This window comes from Bubalus kerabau, chromosome 16 (genome assembly GCF_029407905.1).
Source record: "Bubalus kerabau isolate K-KA32 ecotype Philippines breed swamp buffalo chromosome 16, PCC_UOA_SB_1v2, whole genome shotgun sequence".
Classification (NCBI taxonomy): Eukaryota; Metazoa; Chordata; class Mammalia; order Artiodactyla; family Bovidae; genus Bubalus; species Bubalus kerabau.
Window position 1 is genome coordinate 55,992,937 of NC_073639.1, and position 24,750 is coordinate 56,017,686.

Consider the following 24,750-nt stretch of genomic DNA (forward strand, 5'->3'; position numbering starts at 1 on the left):
TAATTTACGAGCATGCTTGTGTTTGATAACTATTCAGTAATTACTAACTCTCTTCAGGTAGTGGGCTGGCAGCTGGGGGCTCAGAGTGGCTCAAAGGTAAGGCCCCTGCCCTCGGGAACACTGCTACCAACTTGGGGAGACAAGCAGTGATCGATACAACAAATCTACAAATTAAATAACCGTCAGATGTTTCAAGCATTGTGAAAAAAACACAGCACGATAAAGAAAAGCAGCTACTTCAAACAGAAGGAACAAGACAGACAGAGCACCAAGCTGCGCTGCTCTTAACCCAATCTGGCCTCCTCTGAAGGTTCACATTTGCCCACGTTTAAGGTCTGATGTATATGGAATGAACGGAACAAGGCAGCTAAACATGGCAGTGGATGGGCAGAACACCAGGTACCCAGCATATAAGCAGTAAGCATAGAATCACTAGGTTTTGTCGTACAAAGAGATGGTCAGGAAGGAGAATCCAGTTTTTCTCTCTCTCATCCCAGGTCTAGCGTGGGAGTTGATATAGAAGAATCCCTGTGGTTGATAATTTAATGGGACTTTTACACAGAAGCAATATTATATAGAAAAATATTACTTGTATATTTCCAGCCCTGTATTGCTGCTGGAATCTTGTTCTTTGTCATCAGATCTGAGCAAAGACATATCTCAAAGTAAAAGCTCCTCCACCAACCTGTCTCTTAGAGCCTCGTGCTTCAAGTCAAGAAGTAAGGGAATTGAGTCTTTGAATGCCTTCATTTTCGATTCCAAGTGGTAGGCCACTGATAAATTTCGGACCTGACGGGGCAGCTTTCTGAGGGACCTGAGAAAACTTTCAATTCCTTCCTGGAGAAACTGAACATTCAGGTTGATCCAGAGTGTCTGAGACCATTCTTCCTTCGCAACCTGGAAATGAACAAGAAATAGTCCCATCAACAAGACTGGTCTGGAAACTCAAAGGTGGTTGGAAGGGAGAGCACATTCTTAACCCTTGGCATGCTTGTTTCTCTCCAAATATTAACATCCATTTCCCCACAACAGGAGGCTCAGTGGTAAAGAATCCACCTGTCAATGCAGGAGATGCAGGTTCAATCCATGGGTGGGGAAGATCCCCTGGAGAGGGAAATGGCAACCCACTCCAGTATTCTTGCACAAAAATAAGGCTGTATCTGAGAATGTGTGGGATCCAAAAATATGCCTTTCTTTCTTTCAGGGAAAACAGAAAAGCAGGATGTCAGAAATCAGTGTTCTTAACTCAGGGAATCACAGGGGTCTTAAAATATGCACTTCATTCAAGCGCTATCCTTTTCTGACAAAAGAAGCTAAGGTTACAAAATACCAGCAACTTAGATACTCCTGCTTAGTTATCATAAAGAAAAGACTTTGTGCTGTAGCTCCCTGAGATTGAATGTAAAAAGTACTGTCTTACATACAATTTACCATCTTGGGTGGTTGGCATTTGCAACCTGTGACATCCAGGCTCGACAGAGTTGCTTGAATCATGAAACATGTTTGACAGGAAATGATGGTAATTCATGTAATATGTGTCCGGTGATTTCTTTTTTTAATTTTTATGGGCGTATATTTACTTTATGATGTGTATGCCGTGTTATATTTGTGTGTTAGTTGTGTCGTTTAGTTGTGTTAGTTTCACTGTACAGTAAAGTGAATCAGCTATATATATACATCAATGCACCCCACTCCAGTACTCTTGCCTGGAAAATCCCATGGACGGAAGAACCTGGTAGGCTGCAGTCCATGGGGTCGCTAAGAGTCGGACACGACTGAGCGACTTCACTTTCACTTTTCACTTTCATGCATTGGAGAAGGAAATGGCAGCCCACTCCAGTGTTCTTGCCTGGAGAATCCCAGGGACGGGGGAGCCTGGTGGGCTGCCATCTATGGGGTCACACAGAGTCGGACACGACTGAAGTGACTTAGCAGCAGCATCCCCTCTCTTATGGATTTCTTTCCCATTTAGGTCACCACAGAGCACTGAGTAGAGTTCCCTGTGCTGCACCGAACATTCTCATTAGTTTTCTGATTTATACATAGTATCACCAGTGTATATATGTCAATCCCAGTCTCCCAATTCACCCCACCCTCCTCCTTTCCCTCTTGAGTCCATGTATTCCTTCTCTGGAGACACTAGAGAAAGCCTGTGCACAGCAATGAAGACTCAGGGCAGCCAAAAAATTAATAAACTAGAAAAATGTTTTAATTATTTTGACCTCACATCCCCTTCACCCACCAGTCCTCATTTCTCTGCTTCTCTTTGTAACAAGACTCACTGGAAACATCGTCTATACTTGGCGTTTCTAATGCCTTTCTCCCCATTCTCTCTGTTTTTCTGAAGCTTTATGGAGAGTTTGCTAGTGTACGATAAAGCTGCACGTATTTCAAGTGTACAACTGACATGTGTGCACATCTGTGACACCATCAGCTCCATCTAGATAATGAACGTATCCATCACCATCCCTCTCTGTGGTCTCCTCCTGCCGCTCTGTAATCACCCCCTCCCACCCCTCTCCTTCCACCCCACCCCTAGGTAACCACCGACCTGCTTTCTACCAGGAATATGTACAGTGGAAAGCAGGACATTCATAGTGTTAGGCAGCCATCACACACCCATCAGGTTCCAGAACTCTCTCCACACCCCAGATGGAAACCTTGTACCCATTAGCAGTCACCCCCCATCACCTCCTCCCAAGATCTAAAGTGCGAGTTTCTCTGAAATCTGCCCCAGGCTCTTTATGACTATGACCTCAAAGTCCACTGAGCCACATTCCCTCCATGGAAACCAAACCTGTGGGTGGATGCTTACCTTCAGTCCTTCATAGAGCTCGTAAATCACCTTCAGTCCGCTCATTTCCTTCTGCACTTTGAGCAGCTCTGGGTACATCGTGATTGGAAGATCAAAAAGCTTCTCAGCATTAGCCAGCTCCTGACGGTTCTTTTCATGTTTCATCAGCTCTTTATCGAAAGTGGCTAAAAGTTCTACTCCTAATAAATAAGTAAATAAATAAATTTATACTCAGTAGTAAAGAATTCACCTGCTAATGCAGGAGACTCGAGTTCAGTCCCTGAGTTGGGAGGATCCCCTGGAGTAGAAAATGACAACTTACTCCTGTATTCTTTCCTGGAGACTCCCATGGACAGAGGAGCCTGGTAGGCTACAGTCCATGGGGTAGCAAGAGAGTCAGACACGACTTAGTGACCAAGAACAACATAGTCGATTTACAATGTTATGTGACCTTCAGTGCATAGCAGAATGATTCAGTTACACATGTATCTATTCTTTTTCAGATTCTTTTCCCATATAGGTTACCACAGAGTATTGAGTAGAGTTCTCTGTGCTATACAGTAGGTCCTTATTGATTATCTATTGTATGTATAGTAGTGAATACAACCCCAAACTCCTAATTCCTCCCTCCCCTGACCGCCTTTCCCTTTTGGTAACCATAAGTTTGTTTTCGAAATCTGTGACTCTGTTTTGTAAATAAGTTCATTTTGAATACATACTTTTTTTTGATAGATAAGAAGTGATTTGTTAGCATAAGATGCTTGTATAAAATTCACAAGCAGGCAGGCAAGTGTTGGAATACATACAATCTTAAGGTATACAAAATTGAATTAGAAATCATGAAAAATATGCAAAATTATCACATCGGCCATAAAAGCCAATTGGGAAGACAAATGTAGAATGACCAGACTTTATCTCTCCATCATTTTAACTAAAACCAGTTACTGCAAGCGCCTCCAGTGAGAAACTTCTGTCTCCTAAGCATTCTTGCTCTAAGTGGTCTCAACTTGGGTTGCAGATTAGGATCCCCATGGGAGCTTTTAAAAACTTTGATGTCCAGGGGCTTCCCTGGCAGTCCAGTGGTTGAAAATCCACCTGCCGATGGAGGGGACACAGGTTCGATCCCTGGCCCAGGAAGATCCCACAGGCTCCAGAGCAGCTAAGCCCGTGGGCCACAACTACTGAGCCCACGTGCTGCAATCACTGAAGCTGGTGCACCTGGAGCCCAAGCTCCTCAACAAGAGGCGCCCCCACAACGAGAAGCCCGAGCTCCTCAACAAGAGGAACCCCCACAACAAGAAGCCTGAGCACCACAACCAAGAGACGCCCCCACAACGAGAAGCCCGAGCTCCTCAACAAGAGGAGCCCTCACTCACCAGAACTAGAGAAAACTCACCTGCAGATAAAAATTAGAAAATAATAATATATAAATTAAAAAATGTTTTTAAACCTTGATGTCCAAACCACCCTTGAGATCGGTGGAATCAGATTATGTGAACCTGGTCCCCAGGGAGCAGCGATCTTTAGAGATCCCCAGAGGAACCCAGTGTACAGGCAAGCTTGCAAACCACCACTCCATCCAATCTCCCCACAAAATTCTTAAGCAGAATGTCTTCAAATGCCCCAGTCAGACCAATGTGGATATCCTTACCTCTGTCAAGATCGTCACCTACAGAACCAGGGCCTTCACGATAAAACCGTTTTGCAAAATCCTCCATCTGCTGTCTGTAGTTTAGTATTTCACCTCGAGTAAGCTGAGGAAAGCGGGGTTGCGTTAATTGAGCCCACTGGGTATTTTTCAACATCTATATTCAGAAGGTGAAGCATTTAAAGGTACCTCTGTGAACATTCTCTTTATGCCTCCCAGAGCATGCTCCACAGTCAACGAATCATTGAAAAGGTTTGACCACATGCTCTCAATGTTGTCAACCAGTTCTTTCTCTGCATCAGAAGGCTTAAAAAAAAAAAAAAGTACAAATAATAAATGACAAGCAGGCTTGGAACTGAAATTTCTGGTCAAGGCTACTGTCCTGGGATTTCTGCATCTGGGTAACAGTAGAATAGGCCATTTGAACAGATGTTGTGAATTATACAAAGATATTTATAATCCAAATAAAAATCAGAAGAATGTAATTTTTATAAGAGATAGATAACATAGGTAGGTAGAGAGAGAGATAACCTAGAGAGATAAGTCATTCATAAAGTAAAACTGAGCTTCAAATCAACTTCATCTGATTTGAATAAGGTTATCTTGACCCATTAACACACCCAGCTGTGCTGTCGAAAGCAAAAATAAATCTCCTCTGATGAAACATAGCATCATGAGAGGCCTCTGATTCTCTTTACAACTTTTCATAAATGATGTCCAGAACTGAATCAGAAATAACAGAATGAAAAGGATACGAATGACATGGAGGAAATCAAGAGACACACAGACAATATAAGCAGATAGTAATGGAGCTCTAAGATATAGAACCTTAAATGATTCTACTTAATAAAGAGAACAAGAGACAGAATTGAACATTTTGACTTTAATTATAAAAATACAAATTTCGCACACTCTATACAATTTTCTTTTTCCTTTGGAGGGTGCGAGGGAACCAAATTGTAATTCTGAAAACATGTAAATACAGATCAAGAATCAAGGATTTAACCTGCCCTTTTTATATAAACTGTATCTCAGGATAAACGGACAGTTTTTAAGGAAAAGTTCCTCTTCTTGTGTTTATTATTTTTTACTGAAGTATAATTGACCTACAATATTATGTTAGTTTCAGATGCACACATAGGCATTCATTATTCTATACATTACGAAGTGATCACCACTACTGTGCATTTTCTTTTTTTTTAAGTCATTTGTTTATTTTTGGTTGCATTGGGTCTTAGTTGAGGCATGGGGGATCTTCCTTGCTGTGTCCAGCCTCAGTAGTTACGGGGCATGGGCTTAGTTGCCCCAGGGCATGTGGGATCTTAGTACCCTGACCAGGGATGGAATCTGTGTCCCCTGCATTGAAAGGCAGATTCTTAACCACTGGACCACCAGGGAAGTCCCCACTGTGCATTTTCTGATGAGAGAATCTCTAGCTTGCAGGCAAGGCTAAGGGGCATTTGGGCGATAAAAGCACTCAAGTGATGAAAATGTTGAAATACAGATTTTATGCAAATGCTGGCTTATAACAGCTATTTGTTTCTCCCTTCTACTTTGTTTTTCCAGTGGACTCCTTTTTGTGTATCATGTAATGCGTGGCATGCAAAATTTCACATATAATTTCAAGGAGATTGAAACCCTCAACCCTCAAACTCATCCATGGGCTTTCTGAAGGTCTTTGAAACCCATGTTTAACAAACTTAAAGACAACTGAACTGTCATCTTCTACCAGTTTCTCTTATTGTCTTATCTCTCTCCTCCACTTTTTTCATTTTTGCAATAGCTCTTGATTTATTAAAGAAAATTAACATCAAGAAAAAAGAAAGGGGCTTCGGGGCTTCCTTGGTGACTCAGTGGTAAAGAATCCACCTGCCAATGCCGGAGACAACAGTTCGATCCCTGGTCTGGGAAGATGCCATGTGCCAAGGGGCAACTAAGCCCGTGCACCACAGCTAGTGAGCCTGGGAGCCACGGCTGCTGAGCCCACATGCCACAACTGTTGAAGCCGCAAGCCCTAGAGCCTGTGCTCTGCAACGAGAGAAGCCGCCACAATGAGAAGCTCAAGCACCGCAGCTAGAGAGTAGCCCCTGCTTGCCACCACTAGGAAAAGCCCTTGCAGCAATGAAGACCCAGCATAGCCAAAAAATAAATAAATAAAGAGAACAGCGAATAAAGAAAAAGGGAAAGAAGTAAAGAGTTCACTTACAAAGAGCCCATACATCGCCATGGTGCGGTACCTCTCCTGCACGTCCCGGTATCTGAGTTCCATGACTAAAGATTTACTTCGGATTTCTGCGATGGTTGCAAGCACAAACTTGAGATCCTCGAGGGTACTGGGGCTCTTCTTCAGGTTTTTGTTCAGGGACTATAAAAGAAAGTTCAAAGGGACACTAAATAAGCATAGGGGGAAAAATACAGTGCTGAATGAAGCCCTGACTTCCTTGAAATGAAAGCAGTTTTAGAGAAACCCTGGGGCTCTGTCCCACAATGGACAATGCACTGGACTTTCAGAGAAGACCTGAGATCCACTACCTCTATCTCCTCATGCAGGTTATTGAGTTCCTCTCTGGCTGAGTCATTGAGGAGTCTTCCGAGCGAAACCACCCAGGACTTGGCGTTTTCCTGCACGGTGTTAGCCAGGGGTCCGAGCTGAAGGCGGATGCAATGCTCATCCTTGATCAAGAGGTGGTGCATCACTTCAGAGGCAATCCTGGCGTAGAATTGCAACTTCTCATCATACGCAACACAGGGAGGCTTCTTAGCAGCAAATTTCTCCATCACAATGGCTTTGTCCAGTTTCCAGAGAGGTCGGTAGCGCTTCCATTTCTGCAGATACTTCATAAGACTGACCAGAATCCTGTGGACGTTTTGGGGGATCATAACAGCCTGCTCAATTATCTGAGGGTTCTGAGAGATATCATTGTAAAAACTGATGGTAACAAGTTCTTCCTCCTCTCCCTTCTGTGGGGGGCATTCTATGCAGCTGCCATTCATCCAGCGAACAAAATGCTGACAAAATAAGAATCAGGGTGGGGCGGGGGAGAAGACAATCCTTTAGTATCTATTTTGCTCCCTTTGTACATGTCATAGGCTTCTCTGGTAGCTCAGCTGGTAAAGAATCTGACTGCAATTCAGGAGATTCCAGTTCGATTCCTAGCTAGGGAAGATCCCCTGGAGAAGGGATAGGCTACCCATTCCAGTATTCATGGGCTTTCCTGGTGGCTCAGACAGGAAAGAATCTTCCCACAATGTGGGAGACCTGTGTTTGATCCCTGGGTTGGGAAGATCCCCTGGAGGAAGGCATGGCAACCCACTCCAGTATTCTTGCCTGGAGAATCTCCATGGACAAAGGAGCCTGGCAGGCCACAATCCATGGGATTGAAAAGAGTTAGACATGACTGAACAACTAAACACAGCACACAAAACAGTACATATCATATTCAGCAATAAGTCTTGCTAGTAAGGAACCATGGACTGTATGAACAGGTAAAATGATATGACACCAGAAGATGAGCCTCCCAGGTGAGAAACTGTCCAAAGAAGCAACAGTTAGAACTGGACATGGAACAACAGACTGGTTCCAAATTGGGAAAGGAGTACATCAAGGCTATGTATTTTCACTCTGCTTATTTAACTTATATACAGAGTACATCATGCAAAATGTCGGGCTGGATGAAGCATAAGCTGGAATCAAGATTGCCCAGAGAAACAGCATTAACCCCAGATACGCAGATGACACCACCCATATGGCAGAAAGCAAAGAAGAACTAAAGAGCCTCTTGATGAAAGTGAAAGAGGTGAAAAACCTGGCTTAAAATTCAACATTCAGAAAACTAAGATCATGGCATCCAGTTCCAACACTTCATGGCAAATAGATGGGGAAACAATGGGTACAGTGAGAGATTTTATTTTGGGGGTCTCCAAAATCACTGCAGATGGTGACTGCAGCCATGAAGCAAGAAAAGACGCTTGTTCGTTGGAAGAAAAGCTATGACCAACTTAGACAGCATATTAAAAAGCAGAGACATCACTTTGCCAACAAAGGTCTGTCTAGTCAAAGCTATGGTTTTTCCAGTAGTCATGTATGGATGTGAAAGTTGGACCATAAAGAAAGTTGAACACTGAATAATTGATTCTTTTGAACTGTGGTGTTGGAGAAGACTCTTGAGAGTCCCTTGGACTTCAAGGAGATCCAACCTGTCAATCCTAAAGGAAATCAGTCCTGAATATTCATTGGAAGGACAGATGCTAAAGCTGAAGCTCCAATACTCTGGGCACCTGATGTGAAGAACTGACTCATTGGAAAAGACCCTGATGCTGGGAAAGATTGAAGGCAGAAAGAGAAGGGAACAATAGAGGATGAGATGGTTGGATGGCATCACTCACTTGATGGACATGAGTTTAAGCAAGCTCTGGGAGTTGGTGATGGACAGGGAAGCCTGGCATGCTGCAGTCCACGGGGTCGCAAAGAGTCAAACACGACTAAGTAAATGAACTGAACTAACTGAACTTTACAACTGTGCTCATTTCATGTGCTAGTAAGGTTATGCTCAAAATCCTTCAAGCTAGGTTTCAGTAATAAGTGAACCAAGAAGTTCCAGATGTACAGGTGGGTTTAGAAAAGGCAGAGGAACCAGAGACCAAATTGCCAACATTTGTTGGACCATAGAGAAAGCAAGGGAATTTCAGAAAAACACCTACTTCTGTTTCATTGACCACTAAAGCCTTTGACTATGCAGATCACAACAAACTGTGGAAAATTCTTAAAGAGATGAGAGTACCAGATCACCTTACTTGTCTTCTAAGAAACCAGTATGCAGGTCAAGAAGCAACAATTAAAACCGTATTGGTTCAAAATTGGGAAAGGAGTATGTCACGGCTATATACCATCCCCCTTCTTATTTAACTTATATGCAGAGTATATCATGTGAAATGCTGGACTGGGTGAATCACAAGCTGGAATGAAGAATGCTGGGAGAAATACCAACAACCTCAGATATGCAGATGATACCTCTCTAATGGTAGAAAGTAAAGAGGAACAAAAGAGCCTCTTGATGAAGGTGAAAGAGGAGAGTGACAAAGCTGGCTTGAAACTCAACATTCAAAAAACTAACATCATGGCATCTGGTCCCATCACTTCATGGCAAATAGATGGGGAAAAAGTAGAAGCAGTGACAAACTTTCTTTTCTTGGGCTCCAAAATCACTGCAGCCTTGAAATTAAAAGATGCAAATCTAGACAGAGTATTAAAAAGCAAAGACATCACTTTGCCAAAAAAGGTCCAGTTCGTAAAAACTATGGTTTTTCCAGTAGCCATGTACAGATGTGAGAGTTGGACCATAAAGAAGGCTGAGCATCAAAGAACTGATGCTTTTGAACTGTGGTGCTGGAGAAGACTCTTGAGAGTCCCTCAGACTGCAAGGAGATCAAACCAGTCAGTCCTAAAGGAAATCAACCCCGAGTACTCTCTGGATGCTGAAGCTAAAGCTCCAATACTTTGGCCACCTGATGGGAACAGCCAACTCATTGGAAAAGCCTCTGATGCTGGGAAATATTGAGGGCAGGAGGAGAAGGGGGTGACAGAGGATGAGATGGCTGGATGGCATCATCAACTCAATGGACATGAGTCTGAGCAAACTCCAGAAGATAGTGAAGGACAGGAAAGTCTGGCGTGCTGCAGTCCATGGGGTTGCAAAGAGTTGGACACGACTGTGAGACTGAACAACAATTCTGTGAGCTGTCTTATAGATAATGAAACCCCCACCAGGTGGAAGAAGTTAACAACATGATGACCAGACTGTAGCCATGACATGAGCCGCCACAATTCTGAGAACCGGCCTCAAGGAAACGGGAACAAACTGACCGTGGAACTGAAGATTAACTATACTTAAAACAATCACGGTGACACCAGCCAGACGACCGAAGACAATTTCAAAATGACTGTCAGAGCTGACTGTGCTGTTTCTGCATGGAGCCCCCTCCCTCTGTCCATAAAAGCTCTTTGCCCACTGGTTGTCAGTGGGGAGGGGGGTTAGGCCTTTGGACAGGTGTCCACCCTCCTCCACTCACCCCTCATCCCCATTACCAGCATCCATAATAAAACAAACGTTGCTTTTCACCAACCTGGCCTCTTTAGCTCTTGAGAATCGAGCAGTCAGACCTGCGTTTGGTAACTCTGGGTCACACCTGTCCACAGCTGGTGGGCCTAACTCTCTGCAGCCAGGGACCGCCCGGGAAATAACACACACGCCCTTACCTTGGTCATCTCCACACAGTTTCGGACACAGTGAACACACATTTTGTCAATCTCATTTGCATTGGGATGCAGAATGATCTCTGGAGCCGTCAGGATGGTTTCCGTTTGGAACAAAGGGACGTTTCCAAGGACTAAAGAATTAAAAGACTGCAGATTCCTAGGAGGGGTCAATAAAACAGACTCAGGACTCAGCAGAGTGAAATAGATCCAACAGCACAGAATCCTAACCACCGGACTGCCAAGGAATTCCCCACACACACTGTCTTTACAACATGTAATACGAAGATTAACTCACTTCAGGATGAGCTTTGTCAGGACCTCATAGATTCTGTTTTCCCAGTATTCATAGTAGGAGGCCAGCTTGGGGGCCTTGCCCGTGTTGGTGTGGATGACCAGCCCCTCAACTTTGGTCAGCAGAGGCCCAATGGCAAGATACCACCTGACCATGTGGTCCACATCCTTGGCCCTTTCTCGTTCAATGTGCTCAAAGAACTCCTTGACGCCTGCAGCGGAAGACATCTGTTAAAGCTCTTCATGGACACGGGAAAGGACATTACTCAAAAAGCAACCCAAACATGAGCTGTGTATCTCGCAAATACGAAAGCAGCCTCTAATCTTGACCAAAAGCAGAAAACAAGTCAACACCATCCAAAGCAAGACACATCCAAAGCAAAAAATACATGACCACATGGGGTTGAATGCTGATTGTGCATGCTATGTCTTTGGGCAATCTTGCTTGCCTTGAAATGCTTGTTAACTAGTCCTGAATTCCTTGTTGACTAAGTCCAAGAACGTTTAAAATACCATTTGAACAAATTACTGTGAGTCCATAAAAACACAGTTCACCTTCCTGTCACAGAGTTATTGACAAAAGAACCGTTAATCTTCATAGACTCGGGAATCTGTAAAACTAAGCAATACATAAAATGTGACAAAGAGTAAGAATTACCCATTATGTTTTCAAGTAATTGCCTGAGATCGTGAGGCATGGTTTTATTCCATTTGTGGAATAAAATGTGTGTGTGTGTGCACAATCATGACCAAGAGACTTTTCCTCCCATAATCAAAAGAAAAAAGAAGCCAGATCTACCTGGGAGTTCGTCCTCACTTTTAGGTGCTGGATATTTAAAGAGATTTATGGACTCTATCAAAGTAAGTCTGGAAGAAATGTCATCTGCATTCTTATGAATCTGGTGGACAAGGGACTCAAATTTCCCAATGGCCTGTTTGCACCGGGTTATGTAGTCAGCAATACCTTTGGAGAGAAAGAACAAAAGAAAGATACTTGGCTTTCAACACTTCCTTCCACATCCCTCCCACCAACAACTGTAATGTTAATACCACATCCCTTCACAGGAAGGACCCTGCTCCTTCCATCCCCTTGGGTCTTCCAAGTGACAAAGATCCACTTAGTCCCTGGGGACTGGAACAAAGAGCAGGTGCTCAGAATCAACCAAACGATACATTTCTTCTGTTCACATTTTAGCATAATTGTATCTGAAGCACCATGAGGATAAAGAAGTCCAACCCTCTTGTCCTCTCATTGCCATGGCAACCTGAACCCTCCACCCCATGCCACTGTGCCTGCAGTCTCCTCTGGCCTGTTGCTTAGAAAAGTAAACAGCAAGAACACGCATAGTAAACCCGAATTAAGAATTTATGATTAATCGGGCAACAGCCTAAGCCTGTGATGTTTATTACATCATCGAATCCTTACAACAACCTATGAATAGAGTACAAAGATTATGCCCATTTTACAGATGAGGAAGCGGAGTCCCTGAGAGGTTGAGTCATGTGGGTGGAAACTAGGTATTTAACCCAGGGGTTTTGCTCTGGAGTCCACGGTCCAAACACACATTCTCTGTACAAAGGAAAAGGGAGAAAGAGGAAAAAAGGAAATGACAAAGAAAAAGAAGATTTGGAGCAAGAGAAGAGAATTAGGAGGAAGGGCAAAAAAGGAAAAACAAGGAAAAAAAGGAAAAACAAAAATGCCTTGTTTATTTTTTAAAAAGTAAAGGAAGAAGAATGTACTTTTCCTTATTCTTCCTGCTAAATACAGCTAAGACCATGAACATTATCCATAAAACAAGCATAAGACTCTGAAAGGGGGAGAGACAGCTAACTGAAATAGACTATCCCCTGAGCCATAAAACAAACCTCAGCGGATTTAAAAGACCTGAAATTATACTCAGTATGTTCTCCAACCACAATGGACTCAAATTATAAATCAGCGACAGGAAGATAACAGGGAAATCTCCAAACACTTAGAAACTAAATCAGATCAGATCAGTCGCTCAGTCATGTCCGACTCTTTGCGACCCCATGAATCCCAGCACGCCAGGCCTCCCTGTCCATCACCAACTCCCGGAGTTCACTCAGACTCATGTCCATCAAGTCAGTGATGCCATCCAGCCATCTCAACCTCTGTCATCCCCTTCTCCTCTTGCCCCCAATCCCTCCCAGCATCAGAGTCTTTTCCAATGAGTCAACTCTTCGCATGAGGTGGCCGAAGTACTGGAGTTTCAGCTTTAGCATCATTCCTTCCAAAGAAATCCCAGGGCTGATCTCCTTCAGAATGGACTGGTTGGATCTCCTTGCAGTCCAAGGGACTCTCAAGAGTCTTCTCCAACACCACAGTTCAAAAGCATCAATTCTTCGGTGCTCAGCCTTCTTCACAGTCCAACTCTCACATCCATACATGACCACAGGAAAAACCATAGCCTTGACTAGCCGGACCTTTGTTGGCAAAGTAATGTCTCTGCTTTTGAATATGCTCTCTAGGTTGGTCATAACTTTCCTTCCAAGGAGTAAGCGTCTTTTAATTTCATGGCTGCAGTCACCATCTGCAGTGATTTTGGAGCCCAGAAAAATAAAGTCTGACACTGTTTCCACTGTTTCCCCATCTATTTCCCATGAAGTGATGGGACCAGATGCCATGATCTTCGTTTTCTGAATGTTGAGCTTTAAGCCAACTTTTTCACTCTCCACTTTCACTTTCATCAAGAGGCTTTTGAGTTCCTCTTCACTTTCTGCCATAAGGGTGGTGTCATCTGCATATCTGAGGTTATTGATATTTCTCCCAGCAATCTTGATTCCAGTTTGTGTTTCTTCCAGTCCAGCGTTTCTCATGATGTACTCTGCATAGAAGTTAAATAAGCAGGGTGACAATATACAGTCTTGACATACTCCTTTTCCTATTTGGAACCAGTCTGTTGTTCCATGTCCAGTTCTAACTGTTGCTTCCTGACCTGCATACAAATTTCTCAAGAGGCAGATCAGGTAGTCTGGTATCCCCATCTCTTTCAGAATTTTCCACAGTTTATTGTGATCCACACAGTCAAAGGCTTTGGCATAGTCAATAAAGCAGAAATAGATGTTTTTCTGGAACTCTCTTGCTTTTTCCATGATCAGCGGATGTTGGCAATTTGATCTCTGGAACTAAATAACACACTTCGAAATAATCCATGGGTCGAGGAGGAAGTCATAAAGGAAGTTTTAAAAATACATCGAATTGAATAAAAATTAAAATACAACTATCAAAATTTGTGGGGCATAACTAAAGCAGTGCTGAAAGGGAAATAGTACCAAATGCATACATTAGAAAAGAGGAAAAATATCAAATCAGTTTAAGTTCCCACCTCAAGAACCTCTAAAAAAAAAAAAAGTAAAATAAATTCCAAATCAAGCAGAAGGAAATAATACAGATGAGCAGAAATTAATAAAATTGAACACAGATAATAAGACAACAGATAAAATCAATGAAACAAACGGCTTCCATAAAACTAATCTCTAGCAGGACTGAAAAGAAAAAGAGAGAAGATACAAGTTAACAATACCCAGAATTAAATAGGAGGGACCACTAAAGACAGGTATTATAAAGATAATAAGGGTACAATAAGAAAAACTCACAATGAATCTGACAAGTTAGATGAAATGGACACTTATTCAAAAAGCACAGACTACATGACTCACCCAATAGGATATTAATCCCTTGAACCGTCCTAGAACTATTAATGAAACGGAGTCTGTCATTTTAAAACTTCAAAAAAAGACCACATGTATACCTGTGGCGGATTCATTTTGATATTTGGCAAAACTAATACAGTTATGTAAAGTTTAAAAATAAAATAAAATTTAAAAAAAAAAAGAACAAATAAAAGCAATCACTACACAAAACCCTGGAGAAAGGAATGGCAACCCACTCCACTATTCTTGCCTGGAGAACACCATGGACAGAGGAGCCTGGTGGGCTACAGTCCGTGGGGTTGCAAAGAGTCAGACACGACTGAGCGACTAAGCATACACAAAACCCTGCACATCATGCTCAAAATATATTTGTTAGGGACTTCCCTGGTGATCCAGTAGTTAAGAATCTGCCTTGCAATGCAGGGGACACGGGTTCAATCCCTGGTCAAGGAACTAAGATCCCCACACGCCATGGAGCAACTTAGCCCACACGTTACAACTAGAGAAGCCAGGGCATCAACTGCAACTATTGAGTCCACAAGCCACAGCTGGAGAGTCCATGTGCCACAAGGTCCCATATGAGGCAATGAAGATCCTGCGTGCTGCAATTAAGACCCAACATAGTCAAATAAATAATAAATATTTTTTTTAAAGCATGGTTTGTTAACCATATCTATGTACACGCAGGCTTCCCTTGTGGCTCAGCTGGTAAAGAATGCGCCTGCAATGCGGGAGACCAGGGTTCAATCCCTGGGTTGGAAGGATCCCCTGGAGAAGGGAAAGGCTACCCACTGCAGTATTTTAGCCTGGAGAATTCCATGGACTGTACAGTCCATGGGGTCGCAAAGAATCAGACATGGCTGAGCGATTTTCACTTTCACAAATGTACAAAAATTGTAATTCAACTAAGACAATCTAAAAGAATGATTGCATCCCAAAGTCTAAAAGGCAATAGATAGATGAATTTATTACCTAGTGAGTTCCAGTTCAACCTCTTGTATCCAGATCTAAACACTCTTAATAATTCCTGGGAATGGTCATCAAGAAGAAGAGACTCTGCCTCGTTTAATGTTCCTGTGAGCATGTGATAATGATCCAACATACGTTGTAGCCCATCCGTGTACCTGTACATTACAGGAAAGTCACTGACATCAGAAAAATGGAGCTCAAAAAAGCTCAATAATCTTATAATACGTTACAAAAGACCAATGACCAGACTAAAAATTTAAAAGAATGTCACTCTTCCCAAAAAGTTTCCTTTTTGGAAAATATTGGTTACTTTTTAATTTCAAAATGTTATTTATAGGGAACTCTACTCAATACCCTGTAATGACCTATACAGGAAAATAATCTAAAAAAAGAGAGTATGTATATATGTGTGCGTGCTAAGTTGCTTCAGTCGTGTCCAACCCTTTGTGACCCTATGGACTGCAGCCTGCCAGGCTCCTCTGTCCATGGGAGTCTCCAGGCAAGAATACTGGAGTGGGTTGCCAAGCCCTCCTCCAGGGGATCTTCCTGACCCAGGGATGGAACCCATGTCGCTTACATCTACCTTCACTGGTAGGTGGGTTCTTTACCACTAGCGCCACCTGGGAAGCATGTATGTGTAACTGGTGTATAATCATTTATAACTGATTCACTCTGCTGTACAGCAGAAATTAACACAACATTATAAATCAACTATAGTTATATTGAAAGTTCCTCAGTCATGTCTGACTCTTGGCGACACCATGGACTATGGCCCACCAGGCTCCTCTATTCATGGAATTCTCCAGCAAGAATACTGGAGTGGGTTTGCCATTCCCTTCTCCAGGGGGTTTTCCCAACCCAGAGATCAAACCCAGGTCTTCTGCATTGCAGGCAGATTCTTTACCATCTGAGCCACCAGGGAAGCCCCCAAATCAACTATACTCCAATGAAAATTAATTAAAAAAAAATAAAAGTGCTATTTAAGTTAACATGAAATGTTTATCTTTACTACTTCAGACAAATGTATTAATACAAATTTTAAATATTTCTTAGTTTTCATTTCTAATGCGGCAAACATTGATAGTTATAAAATCCACAAAAATGAAAGCCCTGGTATGGGCAGGGGGCTGGTTCTCAATAATTTAGAAGAGTGTAAAGGGGTCCCAAGATAAGAAGTGCTGACCATTGATTTAAAAGAAGAATCCTTTTACCTAAGAAATTTGTCCTCCTGGAGGGCAATGTTCCTTGCTAATTCGGGGACAGGGAAACCTAGCTGTTCCAAGTACTTTGTTTCATTAATAATCTCCCTGAGAGCAGGTGAAAAGTTGATTGAGAAAGCAGTCACTCTGTCAGGGTTTGTGGCATCATCACCAGCGGCAGAAGTCTGTGGGGGAGACAATGTTTCATAAGAGTGAGAAGGGCTGTCCACAAAGCAATCAGATCAACGCAACCCGAGTTATAAATGTGAATTTGAAAAAAATCAGTGGAGGGGTTTTGCTGCCCTGACAGAGCAGGGAGCTGACCAGAACTAAGCTAGAAGACATACTTGGCAATTTGGCAAAACTAATACAATTATGTAAAGTTTAAAAATAAAATAAAATTAAAAATAATAATAATAATAATATGGTAAAAAAAAAAAGAAGAAGAAGACATACTTGGGTAAACAGAGTTTTTAAAGAATTTGATTTAGCACTCACATTTGAAAATTGGGCAATTGCATGAAAAAAAATCCAAAAATCTGGCGTCCCTCAAAAAATAGGAAAAGCTGATGATAAATGACAAGAATAGACTGAAGCTGGGGAGCGGCTGTCCCTTTTGAATAGGACACAAGCCATCCAGTTCCTGATAAGCTCTGCCTGGCCTCTTCACTCATTTTAGTACCTACTTTGGAACTTAGGAGACCATAGATCTGAAACTGCCAGGCCCAGGTCTTTCCTTCCTCACTGTTAACATTTAATTTGTTGAGCACTTGGTATATGCTGGGCCCTGTGCTAAAGATGAGGATGAATCCCGTGAAACTGAGACAGGCTGGGACCTGGGACCCTTTGCTGCAATGCTTGCACCTGGACACACTTCTCCTCCAGGAACAAAATACAAAGAAATTCTATGGGACTTAAGAATAACTGCATACACCTGCAGTTGGAGCAAATTCTAGACAAAAGACAAAAAGACTGAAAAATCTTTATTGCCACTTCTGAAGAGCCATAGCAAAAACAGGGTGTCTGGAGCAAAAGCTCCCTGAACTCAACACCACCAAAGGGATGGGCAAATTATTTAAGCCACCCCTCTGGCCAGACCCCCTGGACTCACCCCTACCCTCACCCCATATAATGAACAGGCTCAGCACCTGATGCTCGGGGAGTGAGTGAGCAAGGGAACGGGTTACTTCTGACTCTGCATTGCTGCAGCAGGGGCCCCCAATAAAGCCTTGCTTTGAATTGCTTATCTGGCCTCTAGTCAATTTCTATTGATTGGGGAAGGCCAAGAACCCTGGTTGCTACCAAAGTGACACTTTGTAAGTTAAAAATAATCAACCATCAGTGGTTGGAACCTGTTTCATACACAGTTCAACTAATACTTTGTATGTTTGTGATCATCTGATCCAGGTCATTTTACAAATTGGGTCCCTGAAGCCCAGAATTAAGCCAAGAAGTCAGAAGGGTTGCCTGATCCCCACCTGTTCCCTGACCATGACATTTTGCTACCCCCAGGTTTTCCCTTCCTGCCTCTTTTCTTCTCCCTGGTCAACCCCTGCCACCTCTGCCCTTCTTTGCCTTTGATTTTGGAAATACCTCTCAACTTCGTGAGAGTCAACACATCAGACCTCAAGGAAATGGGAGTTACCATCATCTTACACGGCCCCCATAGTCTGGGACGTGTGTGTGTGGGCGCGCGCGCACGCATGTCAGTGTTCAGTCGCGTCTAACTCTTTGCAACCCCATGGACTGTAGCCCACCAGGCTTCTCTGTCCATGGGATTCTCTAGGCAAGAACACTGTTTCAGATCTGAAAAGATGCACCTTAGTAAGCAGGCTCTTCTTCATGAGAGTTGGCAGGATCTGTTCTGTTGTCTCTCTCCACTGCTCATACTTTCTATCTTCATAGTCTTTCATCATCCTACCCAGTTCCAAATATTTTTGTTTGACCTATCAGAGAAGTCAGGCAAATGTCACTTTGTCCTTGAAAATAACAATTTTTTCTCTCTCCTGAAAAAAAAAATCACTTAACACTTTATGCAAGAGGAAGCAGGCAGATTTGCACAAATTTGGATGGTTTGCCTGCCATGGTACGGCTTAAACTCTAGGCTGATTAGGAGGACTCACAAACCTCAGCCCATGGCTGGGAGCTCAAAAAGAATGACAGTTATTCATGACTTGTGAAGACCATATGAAATTCAAATTTCAGCATCCATAAATGAAGTTTTATTGGAACACACCTGTTCATTTACATGTTATTTACCACTTTCTTTCTAGAAAGGCAGAGTTGAATAGTTGCAACAGGCGCCGTTTGACCCACAGATGCCTAAAATATTTATTCTCTGGACAGTTAAAGAAAAGGTTTCCCAGCCCTTGTGATATAACAGACAAAAATGCAAGAAGAGGAGGGACAGTATTGTCAAAAAGAGCGTGGTCACCCTCTGGAGAGGCTGAAGATCAAGATCAGGGGGAAGTCATGTGATTGTTACCTGGAAGCTGTCATAGATACATCATGTCATACATATGGAGATGTGGTCCCCAGGGACCACAGGGAAGACTAAGTTACAGGCATGGATTTGAAATTGAGCTGCTTCTCATGCAGGCAACTCTGTATAGCCAGCTCATGCTCGGGGGTCACCTGGATTGAAGGAGCCACCTGGGCATGCTCAAGGCTACCCATCTACAATTAAACCGTGAAATCCAGGACTCCCCTGGTGGTCCAGTGGTTAAGAATCCACCTTCCAATGCAGGGCACATGGGTTTGATCCCTGGACAGGGAACTAAGATCTCACATGCCTTGGGGGCAACTAAGCCCGTGTGCCACAACTACTGAGCCTGCATGCCGTAGCTACTGAAGCCTGAGTGCCCTGGAGCCCGTGTTCTGCAACAAGAGGCACCACCGCAATAAATCCATGCACCACAAATAGAGAGGAACCCCCGCTCGCCACAAATAGAGAAAGCCCATGCGCAGCACTCACTCAAGACTCAGAGCAGCCTAAATAAATGAATGATTTTTTAAAACGTAAAACTCAAAACAGGCCCATTGCAGCAGACATAACGTACTTCTCTTCCTCCATCACTGTCCAGGATCTCCTCTACTTCTTGAAATCTGAGGATGGTGTGCTTAATCCGGAAGAACAGGGACCGTTCCCAGTAGATTGCACCTGCCACCGGGGGATGGTTCTTATACAACGGGGGATTGTCAAGGTTCTGGACAAAGATTTTGTTAACTATGTCAATCTGCAAAGCAATCAGACATATTCCATAAGTGAGCAGTATCAGTGTGCAAACCAAGACAAGATTGAACTTGAGGTTTGTATCTTTAAAGAAATGAACGTGGAATGTCAAGAAATACTTAAAGGTACAGAATAATGCTTTTATTACTTAGTCTCTACTGCTTTTTCTTATACTCTGCAGGAATTTTTGGTTTGGTTTAACATATCCAATGATCCAGACTGCCTTGTACTTACAGACTGTGTACAATCATTCGGTGGACCATTTTTTGGCCATGTGGCTTGTGGGATATTAGTTCCCCAGCCAGGAATCGAACCCAGGCCTTCGGCAGTGAAAGCACAGAATCTTAACCACAGATCGCCAGGGAATTCATCATGGAAATTCTGAAATCTGTTCTAGACATGACAGGTGGCCAGGCCTCCTGCATGGTATGTATGTGTGTGTGTACATGCCACTGAGGTTTTATAACTGTTTAACACGTAATATTTTTCTAAATGTGGTAAAATATGCATGACAAAAGTCACCATCTTAACCATTTTTCAGTGTGCATTTCAGTGTAATTAAGTACATTCATGCTGATACAACTTAGCGACTGAACAACAACAAAATGCTATTGTGCGCTCATCATCACCATCCATCTCCAGAACTTCTTTCATCTTGAAAAGCTGAAACTCTGGGTACCCATGAAACACAGTAACTCCCCATTTACCTCTCCCCCAGCTCCTAGAAACCACCTTTCTATTTTGTCTTTATGACTTTGAGTACTCCAAGTACCTCATGTAAATAGACTCATAGAGTATGTGTCTTTTTATGACTGGCTTATTTGAAAGCCCTCAAGGTTCATTCATGTTGTATTAAAAGCACATGGCAGAATCCCTCCCTTTTTAAAGCTGAATAATATTCCATTGTACAGATATACCACACTTTATTTATCCACTGATCTATCAATGGACCCTTGGGTTATTTCCAGGTTTTGGTGGTTGTGAATAGTGCTGCCATGAACATCAGTGTTCAAATATCTCTTCAAGACTCTGCTTTCAATTATTTGTGTATATGCACAAAATGGAACTGCTGAATCATATGGCCTGGGCTTGCACTTTAAAATAAAATTTTGCAACCATAATTCAAAAAGACACATGTACCCCAACATTCATTGCAGTGCTGTTTACAATAGCCAGGACATGGAAGCAACCTAAATATCCATCAACGGATGAATGCATAATGAAGTTGTGGTACATATGTACAATGGAATATTACTCAGCCATGAAAAGGAATGAAATTGGGTCATTTGTAGTCAGTGGATGGACCTAGAGTCTCTCGTACTTGAAGTTAGAAAGAGGAAAACAAATATCATATATTAATGCATGTATATGGAATCTAGAAAAAGGGTACAGATGAATCTATTTGCAGGGCAGGAATAGAGATGCAGATGTAGAGCATGGTCATGTGAACACAGCAAGGAGAGGGGAGCGGGGGATGAATTGGGAGAGTAGCACTGACCTCTACCATGTATAAAATAGACAGCTAGTGGGAAGCTACTGGACAGCATAGGTAGCTCAGTCCGGTGCTCTGTGACGACCAGGAAGGATGGGATGGGAGAAGGGTGGGAAGGATCAAGAGGGAAGGGATATATTAATATGTATACCTGTAAGTGATTCACATTGCTGTACAGCAGAAACTAACAGAATATTGTAAAGCAATTATACTCCAATAAAAATAATAAATTAAAAATAAATAAAATATGTATGTCACACTCTCACATGAATAATTAGGTGTCAGAGGCAAAATAAGATCTGCCCCAATAATGGTCTTGATCTCCAGAATTTGTGAATACATTATATGACAAGGAGGAATTAGGTAGCAGATGGAGTTAAGGTCGCCAATTAGCTGACCTTAAAATAAAGAGATGATCCTGGATTATCTAGGTGGGTCCAATGTATAATGAGTATCCTTACAACAGGAATGTGGATATGAACACACACACGACCTTCACACTACTACACTCTTGTTACTATGATTGTTACTATGACTATTCACTCAGGGCCCATCACAATGTAATGGCATATAAGATTGATGGCATATAATATTGTACTTCATAAGTTCCTACTGAATTTCTCCACTAAATAAACAAATCTACTTCCTTTTGGTTACCTGTTTTGGTTATACGACATGCTATTTTGGGGAAATTCCACAGTTTCTCTGAATCTAGATGAGAAAGACAACAGTGTGGTCCCATTGCTTACACTTTGCCAAGTGTATTTTCACTGCTACAACAGCCACAGATTTGGTTCAGTTACCTCTTTACAATACTGTGCAAGGATATCATTAAATTTCATCATCATTTGTCGATTAATGGCCTCCCGTGAACGAATATGTTTAAATTTTAAAAGCATATCAAATGCTGCTTCAGCTGATCGAAGTGTCTTAAAAGATTCATCAATAAAATTTTTTGCTTCTTTCTCAATAACCTGACAAAAACAAACAAAAAAAAGCCAAGAAAAAAAACTCTTAGGACCCTGTAATTGTCCCACAAAAAGCAAAATGTCAAGAAAGAAGCAAAACAAACCAAATCAGTATCTTGAGAAGGATTTCCATTGTACTCTAGTGGAAGCTATAGTGTTAGCTACAGTATAGGTAGGTACAACTCTTTGCAACCCCAGGGACTGTAACCAACCAGGCTCCTCTGTCCATGGAATTCTTCAGACAAGAATCCTGGAGTGGGTTGCCATTCCCTTCTCCTGAGGATCTTCCCAACCCAGGGATTGAACCTGGGCCTCCTGCATTGCAGGCAGATTCTTTACTATCTGAGCCACCAGGACTTCCCTTAGTGGAGGCTGGGGTCCAAATAAAAATAGCAGGCCAGCTACTGCATCGGTTTTCTGCTCTCTCCCTTCCACTAGTCAAAATGATGGAAAAGGAAATTTTTAAAATATTAACTCATATAGACAAAGAAATGGGAGAGGACACAACAGCAGAGATAGTTCAGGTAAACCCATTCCGCCCAGGGAGTAGGAGTGGGGACAGAGGACATTGAGAAATGTTCATTTTCACCTTATGCTCTTCTGCACTGTTTTCATTTTTCATCAAAAAAGCAGGGATCCCTTTTTATGATTTGGAAAAAAAAACCCTAAACATAACTAAATAACCCAACAGAATCACAGTATCCACTTTCAAGGTCAAATTGAAGGTTGTGTTACTTGCCAGGACTTCGATCTTGAAGTCGTCCATCACATATTTCCAGTACTGGGAGCACTTGATGCTGAAGGGGTCAAAGGTCAGGTTTTCCATGGGGGTGACCAGGCCATCCACCCTGCACAGGACATCATCGATGCGCTTGGGATCCCCAGTCACTGCTTTCAGCTCTGGACCAAATATGTTGTAGAATTCTTCCACGACCTGTCCAATCAAACAAAACGAGGGAGATGATCATTTGGTTTTCTCATGATGCTCCTGATGTTATTAATAAATGGATTGTGTCACACAGGTAACTTCCTCTCAGTCTAAGCCCTTGGGTTACCCACTGCACAAAGGACCAGTCCCAGATGCCCTGATACAGATGTCAAAGTTTTCAGGCTCAGGACTCTACCCCCTCTTTCTATCTCTTCCCATCCTGCTCATCCCCTGTTGCCTTATAGTCACTCCAGGCCTCTTTCAGATCCATGTTCCTTTCTATCTCAGGGCCTTTGCACATACAGTGTAAAACGTCTAGATGCCTACTGTGTGTGTGTGTGTGAAGTCACTTCAGTCATGTCTGACTCTCTGTGATCCCGTGGGCTGTAGCCCACCAGGCTCCTCTGTCCATGGGATTCTCCAGGCAAGGATACTAGAGTGGGTTGCCATTCCATTCTCCAGGGGATCTTCCCAACACAGGGATCAAACCCACATCTCTTACATCTCCTGCATGAACAGGAAGGTTTTATTTTTTTATCACTTCTGCCACCTGGGAAGGCCCAGGTACCTACTGATCAGATGAGATCAGTCGCTCAGTCGTGTCCGACTCTTTGCGACCCCATGAATCGCAGCACGCCAGGCCTCCCTGTCCATCACCAACTCCCGGAGTTCACTCAGACTCACGTCCATCGAATCAGTGATGCCATCCAGCCATCTCATCCTCTGTCGTCCCCTTCTCCTCCTGCCCCCAATCCCTCCCAGCATCAGAGTCTTTTCCAATGAGTCAACTCTTCGCATGAGGTGGCCAAAGTACTGCAGTTTCAGCTTTAGCATCATTCCTTCCAAAGAAATCCCAGGGCTGATCTCCTTCAGAATGGACTGGTTGGATCTCCTTGCAGTTCAAGGGACTCTCAAGAGTCTTCTCCAACACCACAGTTCAAAAGCATCAATTCTTTGGCATTCAGCCTTCTTCACAGTCCAACTCTCACATCCATACATGACCACAGGAAAAACCATAGCCTTGACTAGACGGACCTTTGTTGGCAAAGTAATGTCTCTGCTTTTGAATATGCTATCTAGGTTGGACATAACTTTCCTTCCAAGGAGTAAGCGTCTTTTAATTTCATGGCTGCAATCACCATCTGCAGTGATTTTGGAGCCCAGAAAAATAAAGTCTGACACTGTTTCCACATCTATTTCCCATGAAGTGGTGGGACCGGATGCCATGATCTTCGTTTTCTGAATGTTGAGCTTTAAGCCAACTTTTTCACTTTCCACTTTCACTTTCATCAAGAGGC

At 42.8% G+C, this 24,750-nt stretch overlaps 1 protein-coding gene across 2 annotated transcripts in view; it reads right to left on the bottom strand.

The window, feature by feature from the left end:
* The window catches only part of DNAH10 (dynein axonemal heavy chain 10), a 161,177-nt gene that overhangs the window by 103,551 nt on the left and 32,876 nt on the right, over positions 1-24,750 (bottom strand). The window contains exons 11-25 of one of the 2 annotated variants that reach the window (XM_055550808.1): positions 23,264-23,458; positions 22,360-22,530; positions 19,892-20,068; positions 18,653-18,778; positions 16,845-17,017; positions 15,637-15,788; positions 11,789-11,953; positions 10,994-11,201; positions 10,699-10,855; positions 6,975-7,451; positions 6,649-6,807; positions 4,632-4,748; positions 4,446-4,548; positions 2,816-2,994; positions 686-897 (exon numbers count right to left, since the gene is read on the bottom strand). In XM_055550808.1, coding sequence (XP_055406783.1) covers positions 686-897; positions 2,816-2,994; positions 4,446-4,548; positions 4,632-4,748; positions 6,649-6,807; positions 6,975-7,451; positions 10,699-10,855; positions 10,994-11,201; positions 11,789-11,953; positions 15,637-15,788; positions 16,845-17,017; positions 18,653-18,778; positions 19,892-20,068; positions 22,360-22,530; positions 23,264-23,458 — 2,771 coding nt within the window. The remainder of the gene's footprint in view (positions 1-685; positions 898-2,815; positions 2,995-4,445; positions 4,549-4,631; positions 4,749-6,648; positions 6,808-6,974; positions 7,452-10,698; positions 10,856-10,993; positions 11,202-11,788; positions 11,954-15,636; positions 15,789-16,844; positions 17,018-18,652; positions 18,779-19,891; positions 20,069-22,359; positions 22,531-23,263; positions 23,459-24,750) is intronic. The other variant, XM_055550810.1, reaches the window with a different exon arrangement.